Source organism: Carcharodon carcharias, chromosome 7 (assembly GCF_017639515.1).
Source record: "Carcharodon carcharias isolate sCarCar2 chromosome 7, sCarCar2.pri, whole genome shotgun sequence".
Classification (NCBI taxonomy): Eukaryota; Metazoa; Chordata; class Chondrichthyes; order Lamniformes; family Lamnidae; genus Carcharodon; species Carcharodon carcharias.
The window spans coordinates 29,149,207-29,175,634 of record NC_054473.1 but is presented as its reverse complement, the minus strand read 5'-3'; the positions used below and the strand labels follow the sequence as shown (position 1 = coordinate 29,175,634).

Sequence of the window (26,428 nt, the reverse complement as noted above, 5' to 3'; positions counted from 1 at the left end):
TGGCCAGGACTATGAAGGGGACAGCTTTGAAAATGTTCCAATATACTATGTGACCTGCCAGCACCGATACATGCATTCTAATGATTTGGAACAGCTGGCATTGACCATGGAGAACAGCAGTGTCTTATATCACTGTCTCTTGTCCTTGTAGGAGCAGTGGGCACATAATGAGTAAGAGAGGGCCCAGACGATGGAGGGGTACCTTACCTTCAAGTCATCACACCCATGGAGGAGGGAGTGATGGAAATAGGCAGGATCGCAGATCATGGCAATGGTGAAATGGGCACTCTTGTGGGTATGGTAATTAGAGAGAGTAAAGTGCTCATTAAAGGAAAGCATCACACTCCACCCTGTGTGATGGCACACTGAATACAGAGTTCCATTGGGAAGCTTCAGCACATACAGAGGTTAGTTCTCATGTTCCCTTCTTCCCACAGGTGCAGACATCAAGTCAAGTGAATCAATCCCCGCACCATCACCAGGTCAAGAGGAGCAGCAGCGAAACACCATCACACCTTATATACACACTATCCACCAGCTCAGACACATTCACCTTGGTGGGTTCTGGTGCATGGTTAGATAAGGTAGCACTGGGTGAGGTGCATGGCACTAGTGTGCAGGAGGAAGCAGCTGAGGCAGAGGCAGATGTGGGAAGTCGCACTTGGAGGTTGGAGCACAGATTCGGCCCTCCTCAGATGGGCACAGCTGCAGCGCCTCAGGAGTCATAGAAAAGGAGGCTCCACCTAGACCAGCAGCAGCAGTTGTGCCCTTCCTGCAGATGGTGATGCTTCTCATCACCACTGGGCCCAAAATCTGACAGTTGCCCTCACTGCCATCTGCAGTCTTCCCTGTATTCACGTGCTACAACCCACTCAGCCCTGCTCTCCACCGCGTCCCCACCCAATTGTTCTCGGCAGTCTTGAACACTCGTCTTAAGCCCCCATATTGCCAGGAGGATGATGATTCCCCATATTGCCCACGCGCTTGCTGTCTACTCTCCCCGCTACATGTGCTGAATCGATGGCACTTGTTTCCCAATGGGTGAGGCCCCCTCTGCATCATTCACCCTTTTATTCAAGAAAAGAAAGACTTGCATTTATATAGTGCTTTACACAACCGCTGGACGTTGCGAAGCGCTTTACAGCCAATGAATTATTTTTACCATTGTTGGCACTGTTGACATGTAGGAAACACAACAATTTGAACACAGCAATCTCCCACAAACAGCAATGTGATAATGACCAGATAATCTGCTTTTTGTGATGTTGATTGAGGGATAAATATTAACCAGGGATAACTCATCTGCTCTTTTGATTTTTTAAAAAGTTATTTAATGAGATATAGGCATTGCTGAAAAGGCCAGCATTTGTTGTCTATCCCAAATTGTCCTTGAACTGAGTGACTTGCTAGCCCATTTCAGAATCAACCACATTGCTGTAGGTCTGGAGTCACATGTAGGCCAGGCCAGGTAAGTTGGCTTTCCTTCCTCAAAGAAAAGTGAACCAGATAGGTTTTTATGACAAACATTGATAGTTTCATGTTGTAATTACTGAGATTAACTTTCAATGCCAGATTTTTTATTTTGCTTGAATTTGAATTCCACCAGTTACCAATGTGAGATTTGAACTTATGTCCCCAGAGCATTAGCCTGGACCTTAGAATTACTAATCCAGTGATATTACCACTACACCAAAAGCTCTCACTAGTAGTGCCATGGTAATATTTACATCCACTCGAGTAGGTAGATGGAGCCTCAGTTTAAGGTCTCATTTGATAGAAGGCACATCTGACAGTGCAGCACTCCCTCAGTATCACACTGGAGTACCAGCATAGAGTTTTGTGCTCAAGTCCTGGATCTAACTAATTTCCTGTTGTGGCCATGACTGGTTCACTACTGTCTGTCCACTCCTATCATCTGGTCTGCCACAGATAGCGCAAGTAGTCTGTGCACCCTCATGAAAGTTACAACATCCTCCTTAAGCAGCTCTTAATGAATCAACTGTGACCAACAAAGGAAATTAAAGATTGTATTAGATCAAAAGAAGAGACTATAAAATTGCCAAAAAAATATTAAACCTGAGGATTGGGAGCATTTTAGGATTCAACAAAGGAGAACCAAGAAACTGATAAAGGGAGAATAGAATACGAATGTAAACTAGTGAGAAACATAAAAATGGACTGTGTAAAAGCTTCTATAGGTATGAGAAAAGGAAAAGGTCAGCAAAAACAAATGTGGGTCTATTACAGGCTCGACAGGAGAATTGATAATGGAACATAAGGAAATGGAAGAAAAGCTAAATAATTACTTAGTCTCTCTTCCTGGAGGAAGATACAAAAAATCGCTCAGAAATAATAGCAAACTAAGGGACTAGTAAGAATGAGGAACCGAAGGAAATTAGTATTGGTAAAAATGTATTATCAGAGAAATTAAATTAATGGGACTGAAAATTGATAAATCTCTGGAACCTGATGACCTATATCCCAGAATGTTGAAAGAGGCGGCTATAGAGATAATGGATGCATTGGTGGTTGTCTTTCAAGATTCTATAGATTCTGGAATGGTGCCTGCAGTTACAAAGGTTGCAAATGTAACCCCACTGTTTAAGAAAGGAGGGAGAGAGAAAACGGGGAACTACAGACATGTTAGCCTGGCATCAGTAGTAGGGAAAATGCTAGAATCTATTCTAAAGGATGTGATAGAAAATAATAATCTGATTGAGCAGAGTCAACGTGGATTTATGAAAGGGAAATCATGTCTGACAAACCTATGGAGTTTTTTGAGGATGTTACTATCAGATTAGATAAGGGGGAAACCAGTGGATGTGATATATTTGGATTTTCAGGGCACTTTTGATAAGGTTCCATACAGGAGGTTAGTAAACAAAATTAGAGAAAATGGCATAGGGGGTAATATTCAGGATTGGTTAACATATAGAAAACAGAATGGGAATAAATAGGTCATTCTCAGATTGACAGTCTGTGACTAGTGGGGAACCACAAGGATCAGTATGTGGGCCCCAGCTGTTCACAATCCATATCAATGATTTGGATGTGGGAACCAAATGTTATAATTCCGAGTTTGCAGATGACACAAAACTAGATGGGAATGTTAGCTGTGAGGAGGGTGCAAGGAGGCTTCAAGGGGATTTGGACAGGCTTAGTGAGTGAGCAAGAACATGGCAATGGGAAATAATGGGGGTAAGTGTGAGGTTATCCACTTTGGTAGGAGGAATGGATGGGGCGCACACTTCTCAAATGATGAGAGATTGGGAAGTATAGATGTGCAAAGGGACCTGGGTGTCCTTGTTCAGAAGTCACTGAAAGCTAACGTGCAGATGCTGCAAGCGATAATGAAGACAAATGGTATGTTGGCCTTTATCGCAAGAGGATTTGAGTACAGGAGTAAGGATGTCTTGCTTCAATTGTATAACGCCTTGGTGAAACTGCACCTGGAGCGTTGTGTATGGTTTTGGTCCCCTTACTTAAGGAAGGATATATTTGCCATAGAAGGAGTTCAGCAGAAGTTCACCAAACTAATTCCTGGGATGGCCAGGACTGTCTTATGAAGTAAGATTGAGGTGCCTGGGCCTGGATTCTCTAAAGTTTAGAAAAATGAGAGGTGATTTCTGTGAAACATACAAAATTCTCAAAGAGCTAGGCAAGGTGAATGTGAAAAGATGTTTCCCCTGGCTGGGAGATCTAGAACCAGGGGACACAGTCTCAAAATAAGGGGTAGGCCATTTATGGCTGAGATGAGGAGGGATTTCTTCACTCAGAGGGTGGTGAATCTTTGGAATTCTCTACCCCAGGGGCCTGTGGAAGCTCAATCATTGAACATGTTTAAGACAGAGATCAATAGATTTCTAGATACTAATGACATCAAGAGATATGGGGATAATGTGGGAAGTGGGGTTGAGGCAGATGATCAGCCATGATCTAATTGAATGGCAGAGCAGACTTGAAAGGCTGAACAGCCTTCTCCTGTTCCTATGTTCCGATGAGCTCTTTAACAATGTTAGTTGGCCTTCATAATGGCTTGGTCTGGCCCTCCGGGACGCCCAACCCTCTTTCTACCGCACCCCCCCCTCCCCCCCAAATCCTTGTAAAACTGGCTGGCGCCAGGAGAGGGCTTTGGGAAACTTGCATGTCAGCCAGTGCTGATAATTTCCATCCCCACTCACTTCCATTCCCACCACCAGCAGGACCTGAAAATTCCATGGTGTAGCCTTTTCTCACCCCTTCCAGCAACTGAGACCACTCAAGAAATGTCACAACTAGCCCTTACGACTGATTTGTGAAGTAACTTTTGTGATGCATGTAATGGAACACATTGCAGTTTATTTGGACTAATAAGTAATTCCTTTGACACTAAGTGGTATGCATGCTATACCTTACCCCCACAACAATTGGAGTGAAAATGGACCAGCAAAGTTTCCACCATAGACAAGGTCTGTGGCCAACCATCTCTCCGATATTATCAAAGAACCTGTTCACTCCTGAAGGAAGAAAATATCAATTTACTGGTATTCACATTCCAAATAAGTAAATGCTATAATATGAAGCACATTCACATCTGGGTTGACACTCAGTACTAGCTAAATAGAGTGTAATAATTCATTAATTTATTATACTATTAACTTGCTAAACAAATCAAACATTACTACAGATAATGTGTTTTCTGTGTGGAGGGTAGTGGCAATGGTTAAATTAAAACCCTAAAATATAATGAAATGTGTTGCAACTGAATACAATATTATGAACATGTATTTTTCCCAACAGCATGGATTAATGAAGAAGTGATCTGAAAGTTAAGGAGGTACTTTTCTACATTTTAATGGTACACAATCTATCACTGAGCAATTTTAAAACATTGTGGACAAATCAATATAGCCTAATGACACATTAAGAACAGATGGAATTTGTAAATTGTGTGGTTTAAACAAATATACTTCTGTAAAGCCTGAGCGTCAGAGCTATCTTGCAGGATTTTATTTGGTGTCTGTGTGTTCGGCACTTGCACAAATAGATTAACCTTTGACAGCTGACTACTTCTTAACAATATGCATTTGAAGTGTCTGTTTTTGGTTAATTTGGGAATGTGATAAACAGTGTTTCTCAGTTACAAAAACAAAAACAGAATTACCTGGAAAAACTCAGCAGGTCTGGCAGCATCGGCGGAGAAGAAAAGAGTTGACGTTTCGAGTCCTCATGACCCTTCGACAGAACTTGAGTTCGAGTCCAAGAAAGAGTTGAAATATAAGCTGGTTTAAGGTGTGTGTGTGGGGGGGCGGAGAGAGAGAGAGAGAAGTGGAGTGGGGGTATGGTTGTAGGGACAAACAAGCAGTGATAGAAGCAGATCATCAAAAGATGTCAACAACAATAGAACAAAAGAACACATAGGTATTAAAGTTAAAGTTGGTGATATTATCTAAACAAATGTGCTAATTAAGAATGGATGGCAGGGCACTCAAGGTATAGCTCTAGTGGGGGTGGGGGGAGCATAAAAGATTTAAAATTTTTTTTAAAAATAATGGAAATAGGTGGGAAAAGGAAAATCTATATAATTTATCGGGAAAAAAAAGGGAAGGCGGAAACAGAAAGGGGGTGGGGATGGGGGAGGGAGCTCACGACCTAAAGTTGTTGAATTCAATATTCAGTCTGGAAGGCTGTAAAGTGCCTAGTCGGAAGATGAGGTGTTGTTCCTCCAGTTTGCGTTGGGCTTCACTGGAACAATGCAGCAAGCCAAGGACAGACATATAGGCAAGAGAGCAGGGTGGAGTGTTAAAATGGCAAGTGACAGGGAGGTTTGGGTCATTCTTGCGGACAGACCGCAGGTGTTCTGCAAAGCGGTCGCCCAGTTTACGTTTGGTTTCTCCAATGTAGAGGAGACCACATTGGGAGCAATGAATGCAGTAGACTAAGTTGGGGGAAATGCAAGTGAAATGCTGCTTCACTTGAAAGGAGTGTTTGGGTCCTTGGACAGTGAGGAGAGAGGAAGTGAAGGGGCAGGTGTTGCATCTTTTGCGTGGGCATGGGGTGGTGCCATAGGAGGGGGTTGAGGAGTAGGGGGTGATGGAGGAGTGGACCAGGGTGTCCCGGAGGGAGCGATCCCTACGGAATGCCGATAGGGGGGGTGAAGGGAAGATGTGTTTGGTGGTGGCATCCTGCTGGGGTTGGCGGAAATGGCGGAGGATTATCCTTTGAATGCGGAGGCTGGTGGGGTGATAAGTGAGGACAAGGGGGACCCTATCATGTTTCTGGGAGGGAGGAGAAGGCGTGAGGGCGGATGCGCGGGAGATGGGCCGGACACGGTTGAGGGCCCTGTCAACGACCGGTACATCGATGATTACTTCGGTGCCGCTTCATGCTCTCATCGGGACTTGGAAAAATTTATTAATTTTGCTTCCAATCTCCACCCCTCCATCATTTTCACGTGGTCCATCTCTGACACTTCCCTTCCCTTCCTTGACCTCTCTGTCTCAATCTCTGGTAATAGACTGTCCACCAATATCCATTACAAACCCACCGACTCCCACAGCTATCTCGACTACAGCTCCTCACTCCCCACTTCCTGTAAGGACTCCATCCCATTCTCTCAGTTCCTTCGCCTCCGTCGCATCTGTTCCGATGATGCTACCTTCAAAAACAATTCCTCTGACATGTCCTCCTTCTTCCTTAACCGAGGTTTTCCACCCACGGTCGTTGACAGGGCCCTCAACCGTGTCCAGCCCATCTCCCGCGCATCCGCCCTCACGCCTTCTCCTCCCTGCCATAAACATGATAGGGTCCCCCTTGTTCTCACTTATCACCCCACCAGCCTCCGCATTCAAAGGATAATCCTCCGCCATTTCCGCCAACTCCAGCATGATGCCACCACCAAACACATCTTCCCTTCACCCCCCCTATCGGCATTCCGTAGGGATCGCTCCCTCCGGGACACCCTGGTCCACTCCTCCATCATCCCCTACTCCTCAACCCCCACCTATGGCACCACCCCATGTCCACGTAAAAGATGCAACACCTGCCCCTTCACTTCCTCTCTCCTCACTGTCCAAGGACCCAAATACTCCTTTCAAGTGAAGCAGCATTTCACTTGCATTTCCCCCAACTTAGTCTACTGCATTTGTTGCTCCCAATGTGGTCTCCTCTACATTGGAGAGACCAAATGTAAACTGGGCGACCGCTTTGCAGAACACCTGCGGTCTGTCCGCAAGAATGACCCAAACCTCCCTGTCACTTGCCATTTTAACACTCCACCCTGCTCTCTTGCCCACATGTCTGTCCTTGGCTTGCTGCATTGTTCCAGTGAAGCCCAACGCAAACTGGAGGAACAACACCTCATCTTCCGACTAGGCACTTTACAGCCTTCCAGACTGAATATTGAATTCAACAAATCCCTCCCCCATCCCCACCCCCTTTCTGTTTCCCCCTTCCCTTTTTTTTTCCAATAAATTATATAGATTTTCCTTTTCCCACCTATTTCCATTATTTTTAAAAAATTTTTAAAAAATCTTTTATGCTCTCCCCACCCCCACTAGAGCTATACCTTGAGTGCCCTGCCATCCATTCTTAATTAGCACATTCGTTTAGATAATATCACCAACTTTAACTTTAATACCTATGTGTTCTTTTGTTCTATTGTTGTTGACATCTTTTGATGATCTGCTTCTATCACTGCTTGTTTGTCCCTACAACCATACCCCCACTCCACTTCTCTCTCTCTCTCTCCGCCCCCCACACACACACCTTAAACCAGCTTATATTTCAACTCTTTCTTGGACTCGAACTCAAGTTCTGTCGAAGGGTCATGAGGACTCAAAACGTCAACTCTTTTCTTCTCCGCTGATGCTGCCAGACCTGCTGAGTTTTTCCAGGTAATTCTGTTTTTGTTTTTGTTTTGGATTTCCAGCATCCGCAGTTTTTTTGTTTTTATCTCAGTGTTTCTCAGTTACCTAATAACAAGTGCACTGTGATCATTTAACAATTACAACCATTGGGCTCGCCATCCTGATGAAGTATCTATTATTCTTTGTACATTTACCCTGTTACTGCTCAGCTATTACTTTCAACAGTCTTTTAGTTTGATGTACAGTCCTTTTGCACAGCCGCTTTCCCCTCATCAGTTGTAATTAATTATTTTATATTGCCCTCTGGTCATGCTATTTCTCTTCACTATACCCTCGACCTTTTGGTCACAGAACAAAGACAAAATGTATCCATCTCTCTCATGTCACTGCTAGAGAGGCAGTTTTTGATCTCTCATTATTATTTTCAATCTCTCATTAATGGAATCACATTCTGAGTATCAGTAAAAAGTAAGTTTTCTTTTGCCATTTGATAGTACAGAACTTGAGTACTGCTGATAAAAGAAACATGCTGTTGAAGCTAAAACAAAAAATGCTGGAAAAATTCAGCAGGTCTGACAGCATCAATGGAGAAAAAGAGAGTTAACGATTCGAGTCTGTATGACTCTTTAGAGCTGAAGACTCAAAACGTTAATTCTGTTTCTCTCTCCACAGATGCTGTCAGACTTGCTGAGTTTTTTCCAGCATTTTTTTATTTTTGTTTCAGATTTCCACAATATTTTGACTTTATGCTGTTGAAGCTTTCCATCTTACACTCAGAATAGATTCGGAAGAATACCAAATCTCAAAGGGAACAATAATTTATATTGCATGAGAAGAGAGTGCTGATCAGTTGGCAAGTGGCTTTGATTGGTCAAGGCATTGCCAGGTGAATGAACCAGGGGATGGCTGTCCCCCAAGCTTTTGTTTAGTTGAAAAAGGAGCAATGCATGGACATGTTCTCTCTGTTTGCAAAGGACAGGGTTCTGCATATGAAAATATGTAGCTTCTAGCACACATGCTAAGAATTACACTAACAACCAATTTAAGATTATCAGTTGGGCTCACTTACGCATGCTTGACGCTGCATATTGAGCAATACTTAAGTCTTCCTTCCTAGGAAATCTTAAAACAAACACATTGAGGTAGAAATAAGCCTGTCAAATATTCTAGCCTTGGTGAGAAAAAGCTATATAGGAAAATACAGAAAAATGCCTGAGATAGTCCAGAGGAGATTATGCTGATTCTAAAACCAACTGGTTTCTGAGAATTTATCCTTTTGCAAAAATAGATTGTTTCATTCTCACGAATGCCATGTTTGACTGGCAACAATTTTGAATGTTCCTCTAGGAGTTTGCAGCAAGCGACTGAATCTTTTCCAATTAACTGAATTAGTAACATGATTATTATTTGAAGGTAAGAAGATTAAGACATTAAGAAGGATCTTGCACCACAATTGTAAATCTTGGAATGGACAGGATGCCTGAAAGTAAATACTGGGCATTTCTATGTTTGATAGACTACTCAGTGAAAATGTAGACCATCAGGAATATTTTGATGTGATGCTTTACAACAAAATATTAATAGGCTGAAACAATGAAGAAGCCTTTCATGAGATCTTGGGAGTGAAATATTGAGTCAGATAATTATTTGATTCTTCATTGTTAATTTAAAGAATCCTTATTTTTAATACAATGAAAAATAATTTAGGTCATCTAGCTGAGTGTTGCAGGAGAAAAGTCCAGCAACCATTCAGCACTATTTAATTGTTTAATTGTTCCATGAACTCTTAGTTTACTTGGTTGTTATCCCTGATGAACAATGGCGTTGACAATTTCCAGGTTGATACTAATTTTTGATCTTGTTCCAGATTCAGAGTTTTTCCTCAGCTGAAGATTTCATCGTGCCTTATTTTTTCACTTTCATTCCCAACTATCATGACTTTTTCATCCGTTCAATTCTTTTTCACAACTGTCTCTCCCAGTTGTGACATTCTCTGCAGGATCTCTTTCTTCCTGACATTAGTGGGACAGTCACAAAACAAATCTGTCTTATTGTTAGTTAAAACATGTTGACTTGTTTCTTTAATTTCTTTGAAATGCATTTTTCAGAAATGTGTTCTATATTGTGTTGCTTCTTTCTGTAAACCCCTTCTTTCTCTTCTGCTCACCTTTCTCTTAACAAACACAAACAATGAAAAGGAAACTGCTCACTTTTTCCCATTTGAATTACTGAAGATTACATAACCTTGCCAAACAAACCTGCCTATTGATTGAGTTTGGATGAAATGTCATTGACTGGAAATGTTAATTCTATTTCTATCTCCACAGAGGCTGTCAGATTGACGGAGTATTTCCAGTTCACTCTGTTTTTATTTGAAGTTTGACTATCCTGATGGTATGAACCTTCCCTTGTTCTGGCAGGAAAGTTGAATTGTAATGGGTGGAGAATGAAGATTCTGTTTAAAATCTGCCATTTTAAAAAGATGGGATGGGGTAAATATCCATAGGGGATTCTCTCTCTTTTTCTGGACTCTTACACCAAAATTGAAATTCACCCCCTTATGTGTAAGCACATCATAAAAGCAGTGAGAGCTGATAAACATTGAAACAATATTCCTGGTGAACAAAAATCTTAAAATAAAGCACATATGCAGTACCAGGAGGCGGGACACTTGCATCTGTCATTTGTTGCATTTATGGTTGCTACAGCTGCATAATCAACATGGATATCAGTAACAGATCACCTCTGCACAATATAAGCTGGCTGAAGATTTCATACACAGCAAAATAAATGGAATCATTTGATGACTGCACCTGAATATTTAATAGAAGCATTATAAATTGATTCTATTTCTATGAATATAAGCCTAGAGATGCAATTATACCAAAGCTACCATTATCGGGCTATTAGCTGCACAGTATGATAACCTGTTAGAATCAGTTGAATCTGTGTTACACTATCTCTGGTCATATTAAGGTCAGCTACCATGGAGTGCCACATTTTTGCTTGAACTTATGCTCCTCAAGTAATTTATTTTTAATGGCCTTGAAATATGTCATGGAATACCAGGGTACAAATGTTGAGTATAATTTGCATTGAATTTCTTTCTCCATTTTTTTTAAAGCAGAGGTGACAAACTTTATTTTAAACATATTAATATTGCTGCTGATGCAGAACAGAAGTGGGGCCTCTCAGCTCCAGGAATTTGTTCTGCCATACGTTTAGGTCATGGCTGATCTGCACCCCAACTCCATTTCCCTGCTTTTGTTCCATATCCTTTGATATCTCTTAATGAATAGAAATTAATCAAACTTAATTCTGAAAAATTCTATTGACTCAGCATCCATAGCCTTTTGGGGAGTGAGCTTCAGATTTCCACGACCCTTTGTGTGAAAAAGTGCTTCTTGATTTCACCCCTGATTTGCCTAGCTCTAATTTTAAGATTATGCCCTTTTGTTCTGGATTCCCACACCAGAGGAATTAGTGTCTCTGTATCTACACTATTGAATACCTTAATCATTTTAAATACCTCCATTAGATCACCCAGATGTTAACAGGATTCAATTCAGTCAGTGAAGCTGAAACCAAGACACAGATCTCTTCTTTGTTGAGTTTATGAACTTGTTCAGTCTCATAGTTTTCCTCCCACACAACCTAGTGACCCAGCTATCACTATTTATGTGCTCAAAGACAAATAATACCCATCACTTGTTTCTCTTGGCCTTAACAATGTAATTGACATTAACAAACCTTAACAATGTAATTGATAAGCTGAGTTTATAAGAACATAAGAATTAGGAGCAGGAGTAGGCCATTAATCAGCCTCTCAAGCCTGCACTGCTAATCCAACGATCATGGCTGATCTCTTTGGCCTTAACTACACTTTCCTGCCTGTTCCTCATCACCCTTGACTCCTTTTTCAATCAAAAATCTGTTGAACTGAGCCTTCATTATATTTAATCAACCAGCCTCTAGTGCTCACTGTGGAGAGTGAATTCCAAACATTCACAATTCTCTGAGAGAATAAATTCCCCCTTTCTGAATTAAATGAGAGATCACTTATTTTGAAACAGTTTCCCTAGTTCTAGATTCCCCACAATGGGAAGCAACTTTTCAACATCTACCCTGTCAAGCCCCCTCAGAATCTTATATGTTTCAATTAGATAACTTCTCATTTTTCTAAACTCCAATGAGTATAGGCTCAACCTTTTCTCATAAGACCAGCCCCTTCATTCCAGGAATCAACCTGGTGACTCTTCTCTGAACTGCTTCCAATGCAAGTATGTCCCTCTTTAAGTAAGGTGACCAAAACTACACAGAGTACTCTAGGTGTGGTCTCACCAATGCCCTGTACGTTTAAAGCAAGACTCACCCACTTTTATATTCCATCCCTCTTACAGTAAAGGTTAACATTCCATTTGCCTTTTATTTACTTGCTGTACCTGCATGTTGACTTTTTGTGATTCATGTATAAGGACACCCATATCCTTCTGTACCACAGCATTCTGCAGTCTCTCTCCATTTAAATAATTCTCTGCTTTTGCATTCTTCCTGCCAGAGAGGACAAGCTCACATTTTTCCACATTATACTCCATTTGCCAAATTTTTGGCCGCTCATTTAACCTATCTATTTCTCATTGCAGACTCTTTGGCAGGAATTTTCCAGCACCAACCCCCCCCCAACCCCCCCCCCGCCCCCTTCTCCCCCTCCTCCCCCCTGCAGTGGGGCTGGCGAGCCATTGAAATCTCTGTTCACATCAGCAGGACCGGAAGATCCTACTGTCTTGAGAGGCTGGAAAATTCTGGCCTTTGTATCCTCTTCACAGCTTGCTTTCCTACCCATTTTTTTTATCATCAGCAAGTTTGGCTACAATAAAGCCTGTCCCTTCAACCAAGTCATTAATATAGATTGCAAATAGTTGAAGCCCCAGTACATATCCCTGTTGCACTCCACTAGTTACAGTTTCCAAGCCTTAAAAGGACCCACTCATCCGGACTCTCTGTTTCCTGTTAGCTAGCCACTCTTCTAACCATGCTAATATATCACCTCAACACCATATGCTCTTATCTTGTGTAGTAACCTTTTATGTGGTACCTTATCGAATGCCATTTGGAAACCACTGCATCTACTGGTTTCTCTTTATTCACCCGATCTGTTATATCCTCAGAGAACTCTAATAAATTTGTCAAGCATGATTTCCCTTTCATGGAACCACATTGACTCTGATTGTATTATGATTTTCTAAATGTCCTACTGCTTCCTCTATAATAATGGTTTGTATCATCTTCCCAAATACAGACATTAGGCTAACTGGTCTATAATTTCTGCATGCTTTCTATCCCCCCTCCTTTCTTGAACAGTCATAGTACATTTGTAGTTTTCCAATCTGCTGGGAGCTTTCCAGAATCTGGGGGATTTTGGAAGATTACAGCCAATGCATCCACTCTTTCTGCACCCACTACTTTTAAGACCCTAGAATGCAGACCCACCAGTTCCAGGGTCCCATCAGTATTTCCATTACTTTTTCTTTTATGATACTGATTGTTCAAAGCTCCTCCCTCCCTTTTGTGTCTTGATTTTCAATGATACTTGGCACGCTTTTCACATTCTTAATTCCCCAGTCTCACCCTCTAAGGGACCAATGCTCACTATAGCTGCTCTTTTCCTTTTTATATACATGTAGACACTTTTGCTGTCTGTTTTTATATTTCTAGCTAGTTTTGCCTCATACTCCAATTTCTCCCTCTTTATTATTTTTTTAATAATCCTTTGCTGGTTTCTAAAACTTTACCAATCTTCTGGTTGATCATTAATCTTCACAGCACTAAATGACTTTTCTTTCAATTTGAAACCACCCTTAACTTCCTTAATTAGCCATGGATGGTGCATCCTTCTAGTAGTCTTTCTTCCTCAATGGAATACATCTTTGTAAAGACTTATGAAATGTATCCTTTAATGTCAGCACTGCATGTCTACTGTCTTACCTTTTAACCTATTTTCCCAGTCCTCTTTAGCCAACTCTGTCTTCATACCTTTGTAATTGCCTTTATTTAGGTTTAAGACACTAGTTATGGACCCACATTTCCTATTCTCAAATTGAATATGAAATTCCATCATGTTATGATCACTCTTGCCTAGAGGATCCTTTACTAAGATGTCCTTAATTAATCCTGTCTCATTACACATTACCAGGTGCCTGGTCCCTGGTAGGTTGCAGAAAGTACTGTTCTAAGGAACTATGCTGAATACAGTCTCTGAACTCATGCTCCAGGTTACCATTGCAAATTTGATTTGTGCAATCAATATGAAGATTAAAGTCACCCATGATTATTGCACTACCTTTCTTTATTTTTTCTTGATGTGTACTCTGCCCTAGTATGTAGCTACTGTTAGGAGGTCCATAAATTACTCCCTCCAGTGACTTCTTTCTTTTACTATTTCTTATCTCCATTCAAATGATTCATCCCTGCACCATGGCCTCATAATTTACCTCCTTATATCCTGTTATCATTTTGGTGAATTTGCACTGTGCCCTATCAAAGGCCTATATATCTTTACTGAGGTTTGATGCCCAGAACTGAGTTCGGAGCTGAGTTGGGATCTGCATATTCTCTGTACAACTGAAGCATTCCTTCCTCAGTTTGAAAATCCAGCTCCTTGTGATAAAGGTCAACATTCCATTACAACACAAAAGCAAAATACTGTGGATGCTGGAAATCTTTTGTTTTATTTGTTCTTGTTTTTATTCCAAAATTCCAATTAGCCTTTTTAACAATATTTTCAGTGATGTTTGCACATGGATACCTCAATCTCTTTGTTCCTTTGGAACTCCTCATCTTTCAACGTTAGGGGAATATTCTGATTTGACTTTCTCAGATCCAGACTGGATGACTTCACACTTGTCCACCCTGAACCCTATCTGCCATTGTTTTGTTAATTTACTTAGACTGTTCTATGTCCTTTTGCAACTGTCTGCTCCCATCTACAAATCTTACTGTGTCTTGTATCCCAAGGCAAACATCATGAGAAAATGGCAGTGAAGCTATAAATCTCCAAGAAAATTGCTGATTATCATTTAGCATACGGCTGCGCCATGGGCTGACCTACAGTGATGATCAGTGCCAACTCAGAGCAGTGTGAGGGTGCATTTACTCTACAACAGGAGAATTAATGTGAAGTTGTTTCACCTCAAGCCCGTGCTCTACTAGCAATGCACCCTAAACCCAGAATTGGAATCTGATAATCACTCTGGAGTCAGGCTGCAACATAACTCTGGATTTATGTTAAATGTGTAAGGCAGTTCAGACTAGTGAAAGCACTCTGAGACAAGCTTTGGCAAGAGGTCTCACAGAGCTTGTTTCCATATATGCAGGCATGAGATACAGATCTGATCCCTGGGCTGTTCTGACACTAGCATTGATGCATACCTGAACCTCATTTGTATCAATATAACTGTAGCAGCCACACTGCACCCCTTGGCAATATTCAAAACAGAAACTCTGAAATACATCAAAAAGTTCAAAGTTTCCAGTCTCGGAATTTAAATAATTACCTGTGAAATTTACATGTTTAAATTGTGTGTTATATTTTGTCAGCAACAAATCGATGTTGAAGTAATCTGCTAGGCAGAGACATTGCTGGATTCTGTTATTCTACTGGCACTCAATTTGAAAAGGAATCACTGCTCCATTTTAAGAGATGTTGAGATTAATTGCTTGAGAAGTCTTCTCATGTACTTCCAGACTGCTACATCAATATATTCACTTTTTAATTGGGCATCAACCATTTATTTCTCCAGATTGGTCCCTGGGATGAGAAGGTTGACCTATGATGAGAGGCTGAATAAACTGAGTCCTTATTTTCTGGAGTTCAGAAGAATGAGAGGTGATCTCATTGAAACATTCTGAATGAGCTTGACAGGGCCAGCACTACAAAGCTGTTTCCCTTGCCTGGAGAATTTGGAACATGGGGGCACAGTGGGCGGAATTTTCCCAGAATTGCACTAAGTGCGGTAGTGGGCAGGTAAAATGGAGTCCTAGCTGGAAACGAAAATGGCAGGTTTTCACACCGTATCCTCCCGGGCCCACTTCACTATTTATGCATTCCTGGGAAATGCACCATTTCCATGGTGGGTGGGGTCTCAGTTGCCCAATCGCCATCACCCTGCTGTTGCATCACGCCGGTTGCCATCTTTAAAAAGCAGCCGCCAGCAAAGCGCTCATTGCCACCAGCTCACCACCGCTGTCCGGGAGACATGGCCAGCAAAGGCAAAAAAGACTGCAGCCTAGACATTTCCCACCACCCCGCCCCCCCCCCCCCACCCCCCACCCCCTCAGCAGTCACCTTCGGGGCCAGGCATCATTTGTCCAACCCCCTGGCATCCGAGGCTGGTAAACAATAGGTGAGCTGTGGAGAACGCTGCTGCTCACTCACCTCAGTTCCCCCAAAGTGAAGGCTGCATGTTGCTTGGATGCTGTTGTGAAACACGTGGGTGTGCTTTCCCGCCGACATGGATGGGCGATTTGGCAGGGTTCCAAGAGCCTGGTGGGATGGCCTTTTAAATGCATGCTAATGTATTACAATTAGCTCCCCGCCGACCGATGGCGGGAAACGTGGCCCGCTGTTGGCGGGCTGAGCGGACAACCGCGACCTGCCTTCACACCGTCATGAAGCAGGTAGCGCCGTATTTTCCACACATGCCACCTATCATGCCTGCTGCCAGCAGGCTCGGAAAATTCCGAGTCTCAGGATAAGGGGGTCATCCTTTAGGACAGAGATGAGGAGAAACTTCTTCGCTTAAAGGGTTATGAATCTTTGAAATTCTCTACCCCAGAGAGCAGTGGGTGCTCCATCATTGACTATATTTAAGGCTGGGATGGACAGATTTTTAGTCTCCCAGGGAATTAAAGGATATGGGGAACAGGCGGGAAAGTGAATTTGAAGTCCAAGAGATCAGCCAGGAAACGCATTAAATGCCAGAGAATACTCGACGTATGGTCAACTCCTGCTCCTATCTCTTGTGTTCTTGTGTATTTGTTGTCCAGAAACACAATGAAATCTTCATGCTCACATTGAAGATGTAGTGTCATGTGTTTAGAATTTCTTTAAATCTTCATTTTTTGATTGACCCTTTGGGGAGTATCATTCACTTAGTAATCTTCCGCAAGATTACACAAAGGAGCATCTATCTGAGACTTGGAATTAGGATTTCCAACACTTGGCAGGCTTTGCATAACCATCACATTTTTTCATCAAGTGACTTTTGCATCCATTTATTGGGAGATCAATTGCAGTGATGAAATCAGCATATCAGAAATTGCTATAAATTTGTAGATGTCATTCAATATAATTTGAGCTATAAAGCTGAATAATAGTCAACATTTGTTATTTTTGCATCTATCATATGATCCCTTGGGATCTTATATCCTTTTGTTTCAGATAGTTTTTTTTTCCTGCGTGTATTTTTTTAACAGCATGCTGGGTTGAGATGCAGTTTCATCGGCAAATTGGAACAAATAATGTGGAGATGTTCACTGGACCAAAGGTTTGACAGGGAATTGCGCAACAATTCATTTCACATTGATCGTTTTGGTTGTGCAGCTGACAGCTTTGGAAACTATTGAACTGATGAATAAAAGCTGTCACATAATTTTTCTTCTCAGTCGCTGTTAGATATTCTTCTTTATCTTGTCATTATTCCTTGCACTACCTTCCAATATACCAATAACATCAGTCTCCTTAGTGTTGTATGAAACAATGCTGGGATGTGCGTTGTCCTACTCTATGATTCCAGGATCCATAACGCCAACCAGTATAATAGAGGTTTAAGTAATGTAGATCTATGCAACACTAAGTGCCACAGTGCTAACCTTTATCTGGTCAATCACCTTAAAGTCATCTTCACTTATATCTGTTTTCTCTTAACTATTGTTGAATTTATGATATCTATTGTCTTGTGCCCTCATGCACATTTAATCCTGCTGCTATTTGGTTACTGTTACCACCTGCATTTTATTTAATCAGTGCGCTGGTGACAATGCCTGACTTTACCACTTAGACTGACCATGATCTATCATTTTTACCGCAATCAATTACTAATTTCTGTTCCAGTGTTTTCTCTTTGTTGCAATTTCCACTGCTCATTGATTTCAGGCCTTATTGTTTCCTTCATATTGTCAGCTTACTGAAAGTTTAACAAAAAAAATCTTGGATACTATCTTCTTCCAGCTCAATCTCCATCCATGGACAAATCTTCACTGCTGCCTCCAGCTGATAAAAACTTGGCAATTTGTTTAACAGCTTGTTGTTAGGTTTACATAGTCTGCCACTGTGACAGCCAAGAATTATCCAACAGAAAGAATCCTCCCTATTCAAACATTCATTCTGATTTGAAGATTTGTCAAGCATTGGCACTATATATCTATTAAGCTACCCATACATTTGCATAAAAGGAACCTACATATTTGCATAAAAGGAGAACAGATTGTTCTAGTAAATATGTAGTACTTTTTAAATGCATTGATAATGTCACTCCACATAGAAACCAGAACAATGCTTCCCACAAGATATTTAAGTGTAGCTAATTTGCAATTACCAAGTAAAAAATTAAACTGACCAAATAAAAAGGTAGCTGTAAGTCATTTGTATCAGCACTAAGTTGAAGCAAAAGCAAGGTATTTTGATCATCTGCCATGTTCCCTACTTTTTCTCTTACAGTGGAGAATTGGCCTATTTCAGAAATAATTTCAAAAGTGCTAGAGGAAATTTTTACGCAGATTCTCTGAGCTCATTTATTTGACCATATGGTGATTGTATTGCTGCTAAGGTGGGCAGATATAACCACAGACTAGATTTTTAGAGCTAGGCTTTTGTAATTAAACATTATTTTGATTTTCAAAACTGTTATTGTTGTGAAATTTAATTCAGAAAAGTGTTTTGTTCTGCGCTTTCACATCCTGACATTTACATTTGAATAAGCATTAGTGGTGCTCCCATGGAATTACACATGGAAAATTGGAGGTTCAGCTGTAGTATAATGTGTACCCAGGCAGCAGCCATACTTCAGGTATCTGCAAACTTGGAGAGACCCACTCCATCAATGTGACCCACTTCTCTCTTCTTTTATTTTCAGAGGGTTTCTGTGTTTGTTCTTTCCTCATCCTCAGGAGGGCCTGTCTGCTTCCCCCATCCCTCTAAATAGTGCCGTTTTGGGGTGCCTTCCTTTCTTTCCTTCTTAACTCCTTATGCCCTAATTTTATGATGCGCAGCCTAAGTTGTCTGTTGAAATAAATAAAGTCAGACAATTATTTATTCCCTGCAACAGTAGGGAGTTGCAAAATAAAGTTGGGAATTCCCATGGCCTTTCTCCACCCTCCTTCACTTCCTTTCTTTAAGTTGGAGTTTCTGTAGCCAAATTCTCTTTCTTTAATTTTGGAAATGGAGAGTTATTTATTTTTCTCCTAGGCAGAACCCTGGCAGTTTTTTTTTTAATGACTGGAGGCTTGACCCTCCTTGAGGCACTGAGGTTACATATGCTCTGGAGCTGCAAAGTCAGAGTGAATGAAGCAAGCTCTGAGAATGGAAATCAGAGCAGTAGCCAAGGCCTTGGGGGTGGTAAATGTTGTTTCAGGCACTGAAGGGTGGCAAATGTGACGATTAATTAACTTATTATTTACTATGTTTTAAATTTCATTTTGATGGCATATCGTGTGGTCAGTAGGCAATCAACACAGTGGCTTAAAAGCACATCTGGAAAAAAATTCAGGATAAGGTGGGTCGATAATTTAATGTATGGAAAATTGTTGTGAGATACTGATACAAATGTTCAAGTGTTTTTTTTAGTAAATATGAAATTTGAGCTAATCAGCATGCTTTGTGCACTTTGAACTTACTGAACATTTGCCGATGTAAAATGTTTAGGTCTATAGATAGATTGTCCAGAAAAAATATTCAATAAATATTTCCTAGCATTTCTGGAATTCTTGTTCTGTACTTCATGCACTTGGGCAATTTCCAAAGCATCCTCTGCTGCCTTTTGGCGGTTTATGTGAGAAAAAAAATGATCAGTTCATTCTCTTCAGGGAATTCAACATCAAGGCAAAATTCCCCTTTGTTTAATGAATGATGCTTTGGTACTAGGAACAAAAATCAGCAGCTTGGCAAGAATCTTTATCGAATGCCATTCATGTTGATTGTCAGAAGTATTCCAACAATAGTAAATAACAATTTAACCCTCAGCAGAGTTGTCATTTGTTCTCACAGTGTATGTCACAAACTAATTTGTTTGTGAATTACGTGCTTAAATGTTGCTTAGCTCTTGGGATATTAAAGATTGAAGCAGCATCATCATCCAGCTGAACCATTAGCAGGATGTTCTTATCATCTGGAATGACCACTTTCTTCTACAATGGATATACAGACTAGCCCAGAAATACATTTGGGCCAGAATCTTCTGTTCTGCGAATGGGTGCAGGACCTGCTCGCCGACGCGTAAAATGACATGCGGTGATGTTGGACGTGCATCCCAACGTCACCACACGTCATTCAGATCCTCAGTTCGGCGGGCATGCAGCCCACTCCGAACTGTCAAAGACCTATTAAGGCCATTTAGATTCCAGTTAAGATCATTAACGGAGCTGCCCGTCCAACCTTAAGATGGGCGGGCAGACGAAGATCACAGGCGGCCTTTGCATTTATCATGGAACCTTGTCCATGGGCGGGATGAGGTTTCATGAAGGGTTTATAAATTAAATAAATTTTTAAACTAAAATTCATTGACATGTCCCAGCTCATGTGACACTGTCACATGAGGGGACATATCTTAAAAATTCTTTTCTCATCATTAAAATTTTAAAAATCAAAATATTTTCCCTGAGGCAGCTCTGTGCGTCAGGGAGATTTTTGTGCTCTTTCGCGCACGTGTGCAAAAGAACACAGGCCCCAACTCAGCCTCCTCCCCCCACCCGCACAGGCAACGCTTAGTGCTTCCGGGTGTGTGTCACGCTGGGCCCGCCCACGCAAAATGGTGGTGCCCAGCTGATCGCGGGCGGCGATCAGTTGCACGCCCGCCTACTCCCACCCATTTCCCCCCAATGAGGAGAAAATTCTCTCCTTGGAATTGAGAAAATGGTAGTCAAGAGGAAATGAGTACAGAATACATGAAGTAAAGGTAGCAGCTGCAAAGATCAGTATTACTGCCACACATCAGGCCTTCAAGATGAGCCAAGATGTGAAACAAAACTACATCATAGCTTGAACAAAGTGTGAAACGTTGATTGACTTAAGAAGGTTACCATTTACATTGGTGGCAAGATAGCAGGTAAAAAGCACAAGATTACAAAAGTTAATCTGCCAGGCCAAGAATGGTGGAGTCCACTGTGTTCTGTAGTTTGTCAATCAAAATTAGCTCGGATGGTCTCAGCTCCTGAGTTTTTTGAGTTGGTCACAGAACCTTCTTTCTTGATCACTCACTTTTATGCCACCAGATTTGACATGGATTGAGAGGATTGCAGCTAATGCAAACAATCCACGTCCTTAAACTGGGAAAAAGTTGGAAATGCTCTTGTGGTCATAATAAGGGTGCTCATCGTTCAATGCAAATTCAGATTGCAGTAAGTCTGTCAATAATCAATCTTTTGTTTTATACAACCCAAAAATGGTCTGACACATTGATGATTTTTTTTTGGTTGCCTGACATTGATAGTCTGCAATGGCATCAATAGTACCAATCTGTCTGTTTTTTTATTGCAGTCAAACAATGATCTTTTTGACTCTATATCCAAGTATAAAAGCATCAATGCCGAGTTTCTCAAGAGAGTTTTGTCATTCCAATTATATTCAGAAATTCTATTCCATTTCAAATCCTCAGATTGAGATATTTGCAAGTTATATCCTTTAACAAATCCACTTTGAAAAAAAAATGAATGAAATATCATTGGCCTCCATAATTATGATCTACTGAGTTGATTGAGAGATGGCTAGTACTAGCCAAAATGGTCAAGACCAACTGTTGACTGTTAGTTAGATCTGGGATACGCAAAACTGTAGCTCCTATTTTTGAACACTATTCCAAGAGGATGTGATGATTACAATGTTAAATGTCAAATTAACAATCAAACATTTGTGTTTCTCATGTAGAGTAGATTACCACTCCTGCTGAGCATATGAACATTTCCTTCTTTGTAGTGGTAATCAGCTGCCACTACAGTTACAAGCAACTGTACAGCCTATGATGCTATACTGATCAAACCGCTTGTGGTGAAGAGCGCCAACTCAGGTGCCTGCTTTGATGATGTCATGTGAGCTACTCTTAGCTGCTGATTGAGCCAACTTCATGAGAAAACAGGGAGATGAGACGAGTTTCAAAGAGAGGACACAACAACAAAAGCAGCCCAACACAAATGTTCAACATTGCCTACAATTTCCTTCTATTACCCATTACCCATGCAAAGAATAATCTTTGTGTCAATAATGTAGCTAACTAGTATAGTGTTGATGCTATCTGCTATCAGTACCTGAGTACCAATGACTAATAATATTCTGTCATTTATTCTGTACATGTATAAAAATATGTATACCTTTATTTTAAAAACATAGGGCAGGATTTTTAGGTCAGCGTGCTGGCACGATTGGCAGGCCCAGGAGCAGCTAGGGAATGGACTGCTGCCCACAAATGGCTCCTGACCGTAATTTCACATTGGCTGGCCAATTAAAGGCCAGCCAGCATGAAATGCGCGCTGAAATGCTCAGTGCTGCCGGGTTAGGGGTGGGAGGAGGGCGGGCACTGATATAAGCATGGACGTGGGGGAACACGGTATCAAAGCTCCCTGAAAGCAGAGAACTGCCTTAGGGAGCTGAAAAATTTAAAAGCAATAAATAACGATTTTAAATTCCAGAAAAAACGTCCATGTGTCAGAATCAGTCGCCTGAGCAGATACATGATGAAAATTCTGTCCATTCATTTTTAAAAAAAATTAATAACAGAAACCTCATCCTGCTCTTGGATGAGTTTTCATCAAATTGCAAAGTCCACCTGACGGACCTGCCCATCCGCCAACTGTAAGGTTGGATGGACCACAAAAAATTGGGAGACAATTGGAACCTTGGAGCTTTGTTGTCCTCATGATTGTTGGCGGGCATGCTTCCAATTTCTGCGCGCATCTGCCGGCCAAAATATCACGTGAGTGTGGGATGATATCGGGACGCTCATCCGACGTCATCACATGCTATTTCGCGCTTGAGAGGATTGGGCGCGCGCCCGCACGTTGAGCTAAAAATTCTGCCGGTGAGTATGAATGCTTCAGAAAACGGATTTAATTGAGATCGTCTACTAAAGGTTTGAATTGATTGTAATCAATGAATCTTGTAACTCTTCAAACAATTACAATTTCTTTAGAACACAAATTCTATGTAGCCTCATGGACATGATGGAACTGTTGTAAAATTACACAAAAAAAAGCATACTTTGGAAATTAGAATCTAGGATTTTTCTGGATAAGTGTAATTAAAATGTACTATTAGTAGGTTGTATGAGGAAGCAGGGCTCAGCTACCTGAAATGCTTGTATGTGGTTAGATGTTATTTCTGATTATGCACTGAAGCAAACCCAATTACATAGCTGAATTTTGGTTCCCCAATTGTTTTAATAAACTTCTGCAGAATGTGTGTGAACTAGGTCTTCAGTGAAATGACCTGCTATCAAACTATTTGGTATCAATTTTTTTCCCTCCCCCTGTGTTGGGCCTCAAGGTTGAGCTGCTTGGTGAAACCTCATGATGGCTGAAGGAAAAAATATTGGTGTCTTTCACATAGGTTCAAATACTTTTAACAGTGAAAGTTTCATGATATAAAAAAATCAGGATGTATAATTCTTACCATAGCACCAAGATATTGAGACGGTCTCAAAGAAAACAAGAAAGAGCAAAGACATTCCACTAGCAGAGTAGTAGTCAAAAAGTTTAAAGACATACAGACCACCCTAGGGGAAAAAATGATAATACATTGCTTAGATAGCTTTTATTTTTTCAATCTTCATCATTCTTCAGCATCTCCTAGTTGTACACCAATTGTAGATTATAACTGACACCTTAGTTGCATGTCTTTACCTATCCTAAATATAATTGGCAGATTAACTAGCCTGACTATAGCTGTTCTTTGGATAATTCTGTTTAAAATAAGCTTGCAATATATGCACAGCTTCACATCACAAAAATAAAGTTACCATTAATACATTTTGTACAATACCTCTGACAAATTTATAGCTGCTTCAGGTGCCTATGTGCATAGGCACGGAAACATTATTAACCCCATTGTGACATTGTGACTAATGATGGTTAATAATTATCATTTTCTCTACTGCATTCCCGTGGAAAGATCTGAGAAGAATTATACTCCTACTAAATATTGTTTTCAAACCTCTCAGTTTTTAATTTAAGCAACGCCAGCAACTTATGACCAATTCTGTGCACTTCTACACTTATTTGCCATATAATTATACTACACTTATGTGCCAAACATGTATTCTATTGAAATCAAGTAACTATTAACCTTAATTTCAATGCTAGTTTGTTTGGCCTAACTATGACATATCAAACATACTGGGCTGAATCTTTGGCTCGGCAAGAGGGGGCGGGGCCCGCTCGCTGAGGTGTAAGATGACACGGGGTGATGTCGGGCGTGCGTCCTGACATCACCGAGCGTCGTTTAGATTTTCAGTTAGGCAGACTGTCAAAGTCCTGTTAAGGCCATTAATGAACTAATTAAGCCGATTCAGAAAGCTTAAGGTTGGCGGGCAGGTGAAGAGCCCAGGCGGCCTTCGCATTTTTCATGGAACCTCATCCATGGGCGGGATGAGGTTTCATGAATGATTTAAAATTTTCAGAAAATTTTTTATTAAAATTGATGCACATGTCCCAGCTCAAGTGACAGTTTTACATGAGGGGACATGTCATAAAAATTATAACAACACTTTATTAGACTGTTTAAACTTAAAACTAATTTCCCTGAGGCACCTCTGCTGCACAGCACTTCCCAGCGCATGTCAGACTGGGCGGGCCTTAATTGGCCCACCCACGTAAAATGGCGGTGTGGACCCAATCAGGGGTGCCGATCGGCTCTGCGCCTACCTGCGCCCGCCCCTGCCCCCACCCCCGCACAACCCCTCCGATAGGGGGAAAATTCTACCCACCATTTTCTGGTCTTGATGAAATCTAGTTTGGACATTCAAAAAATTGTTTTCCCAATGTATGTATGCTACAAATAGAATCAGAAATCAGCAATAAGAAACAGTTAAGCAGGAGATGGAAAGGGAACACACGATGTACATTGCATTAAGGAAAAAAACGGGGAAAAGATTATTCTGTCACTTGTTCTGATCCAAATGATAAGCGTAAGGTATATCAAAGGCTAGTGTTCCATGGATGAATAGAGAGATTAGATTAAATTTGGAACTAAAGGAGCAGATAATAGAATTGCTAAAGAAGAACAGCTTGAATGGTAAGAATTCAAAAATTGGAGAGGATCTGATATACCTTGGTGTGCAGAAGCACAGTTTGTGGCTCATGTGGATAAGGCCAAGTGAAGACAAACAGAATACTTGATTTTATACCCAGAGGCACAGAATACAAGAGCAAGGAAGTCATGTTAAAGCAGTACTTTGTCGTTAGGCCCTGTTGGAGTATTGAGTAGAATTTTAGTCATCCATTATAAGAAGGAATAAAAGCAGTTGAAGAAATAGTTTCATGAGGGGTCAGTTCAATAGGGTAATGAAGAGAAACTTAAGAAGTTAGGGCTTTTTTACTGAAAATGAGAAGGTTAATGAATGACCTGAAAAGCATCTTCAAGATTATGAAAGGCTTTGACAGGGTAAATCGTAATAATTGTTTCCATTGATCAGTGTGTGGAAACAACGTGGGACAAATTTAAGTTAATCTGAAAAGAATTAGAAGCATGGCTAGGGGGAAAAAAACTTCATGCAGAAAATAATTTGAATGTCAAATTCTTTGCTGCAAACAATTATTGAAATAAAGTCAATAAATTATTCAAAAGGGAAACAGTCAATTGCTTGATAAGGAGAAATACTAGAAAGTATGGGAAGAGAGTAGTATTAGAAAAGATGGCTCATGTTGGGGAAAAGCATCAGGGAAAACATTTTTGATTGAGTTGACTATTTCTGTGCTGTAACACCCTCGATTCTGTACATTTCCTCAGCTTTGGTTTGAAAAAGGGACAGATACATTTTAATGCTTTTTGAACAGATTTTGAAAATATGAAATGTTGCTCAAAGCTGCTAACTGCATTGTTTTTGATAGTTCTGAAATCTGACATTTTTTGAACTCTGTATCAAATTTTCACATATTTAAAATATTTAAAGTAAGGGAAAAAAAATCTTTAGACTGCCCAAGTCCTTACCCTAGCCTCAGAAGAACAACTGCTATTCCACTAGTGCAAATGGCTACTCCCATAGCAGTCTAAGTGGCATTGTCAATCACTATCTGGACAAACACAAGCAATTTATGTGCTATTGCCTCAAACCCATTAAGAACTGGATTTAGATAATACAAACACACTTTGTTTGGACTCC

The 26,428-nt window shown here is 40.8% G+C and overlaps 1 protein-coding gene across 1 annotated transcript in view; it reads right to left on the bottom strand.

Moving 5' to 3' along the window:
- The window catches only part of slc6a1b (solute carrier family 6 member 1b), a 44,508-nt gene that overhangs the window by 6,150 nt on the left and 11,930 nt on the right, over nt 1–26,428 (bottom strand). The window contains exons 11-12 of the mRNA XM_041191248.1: nt 23,722–23,824; nt 4,396–4,496 (exon numbers count right to left, since the gene is read on the bottom strand). Coding sequence (XP_041047182.1) covers nt 4,396–4,496; nt 23,722–23,824 — 204 coding nt within the window. The remainder of the gene's footprint in view (nt 1–4,395; nt 4,497–23,721; nt 23,825–26,428) is intronic.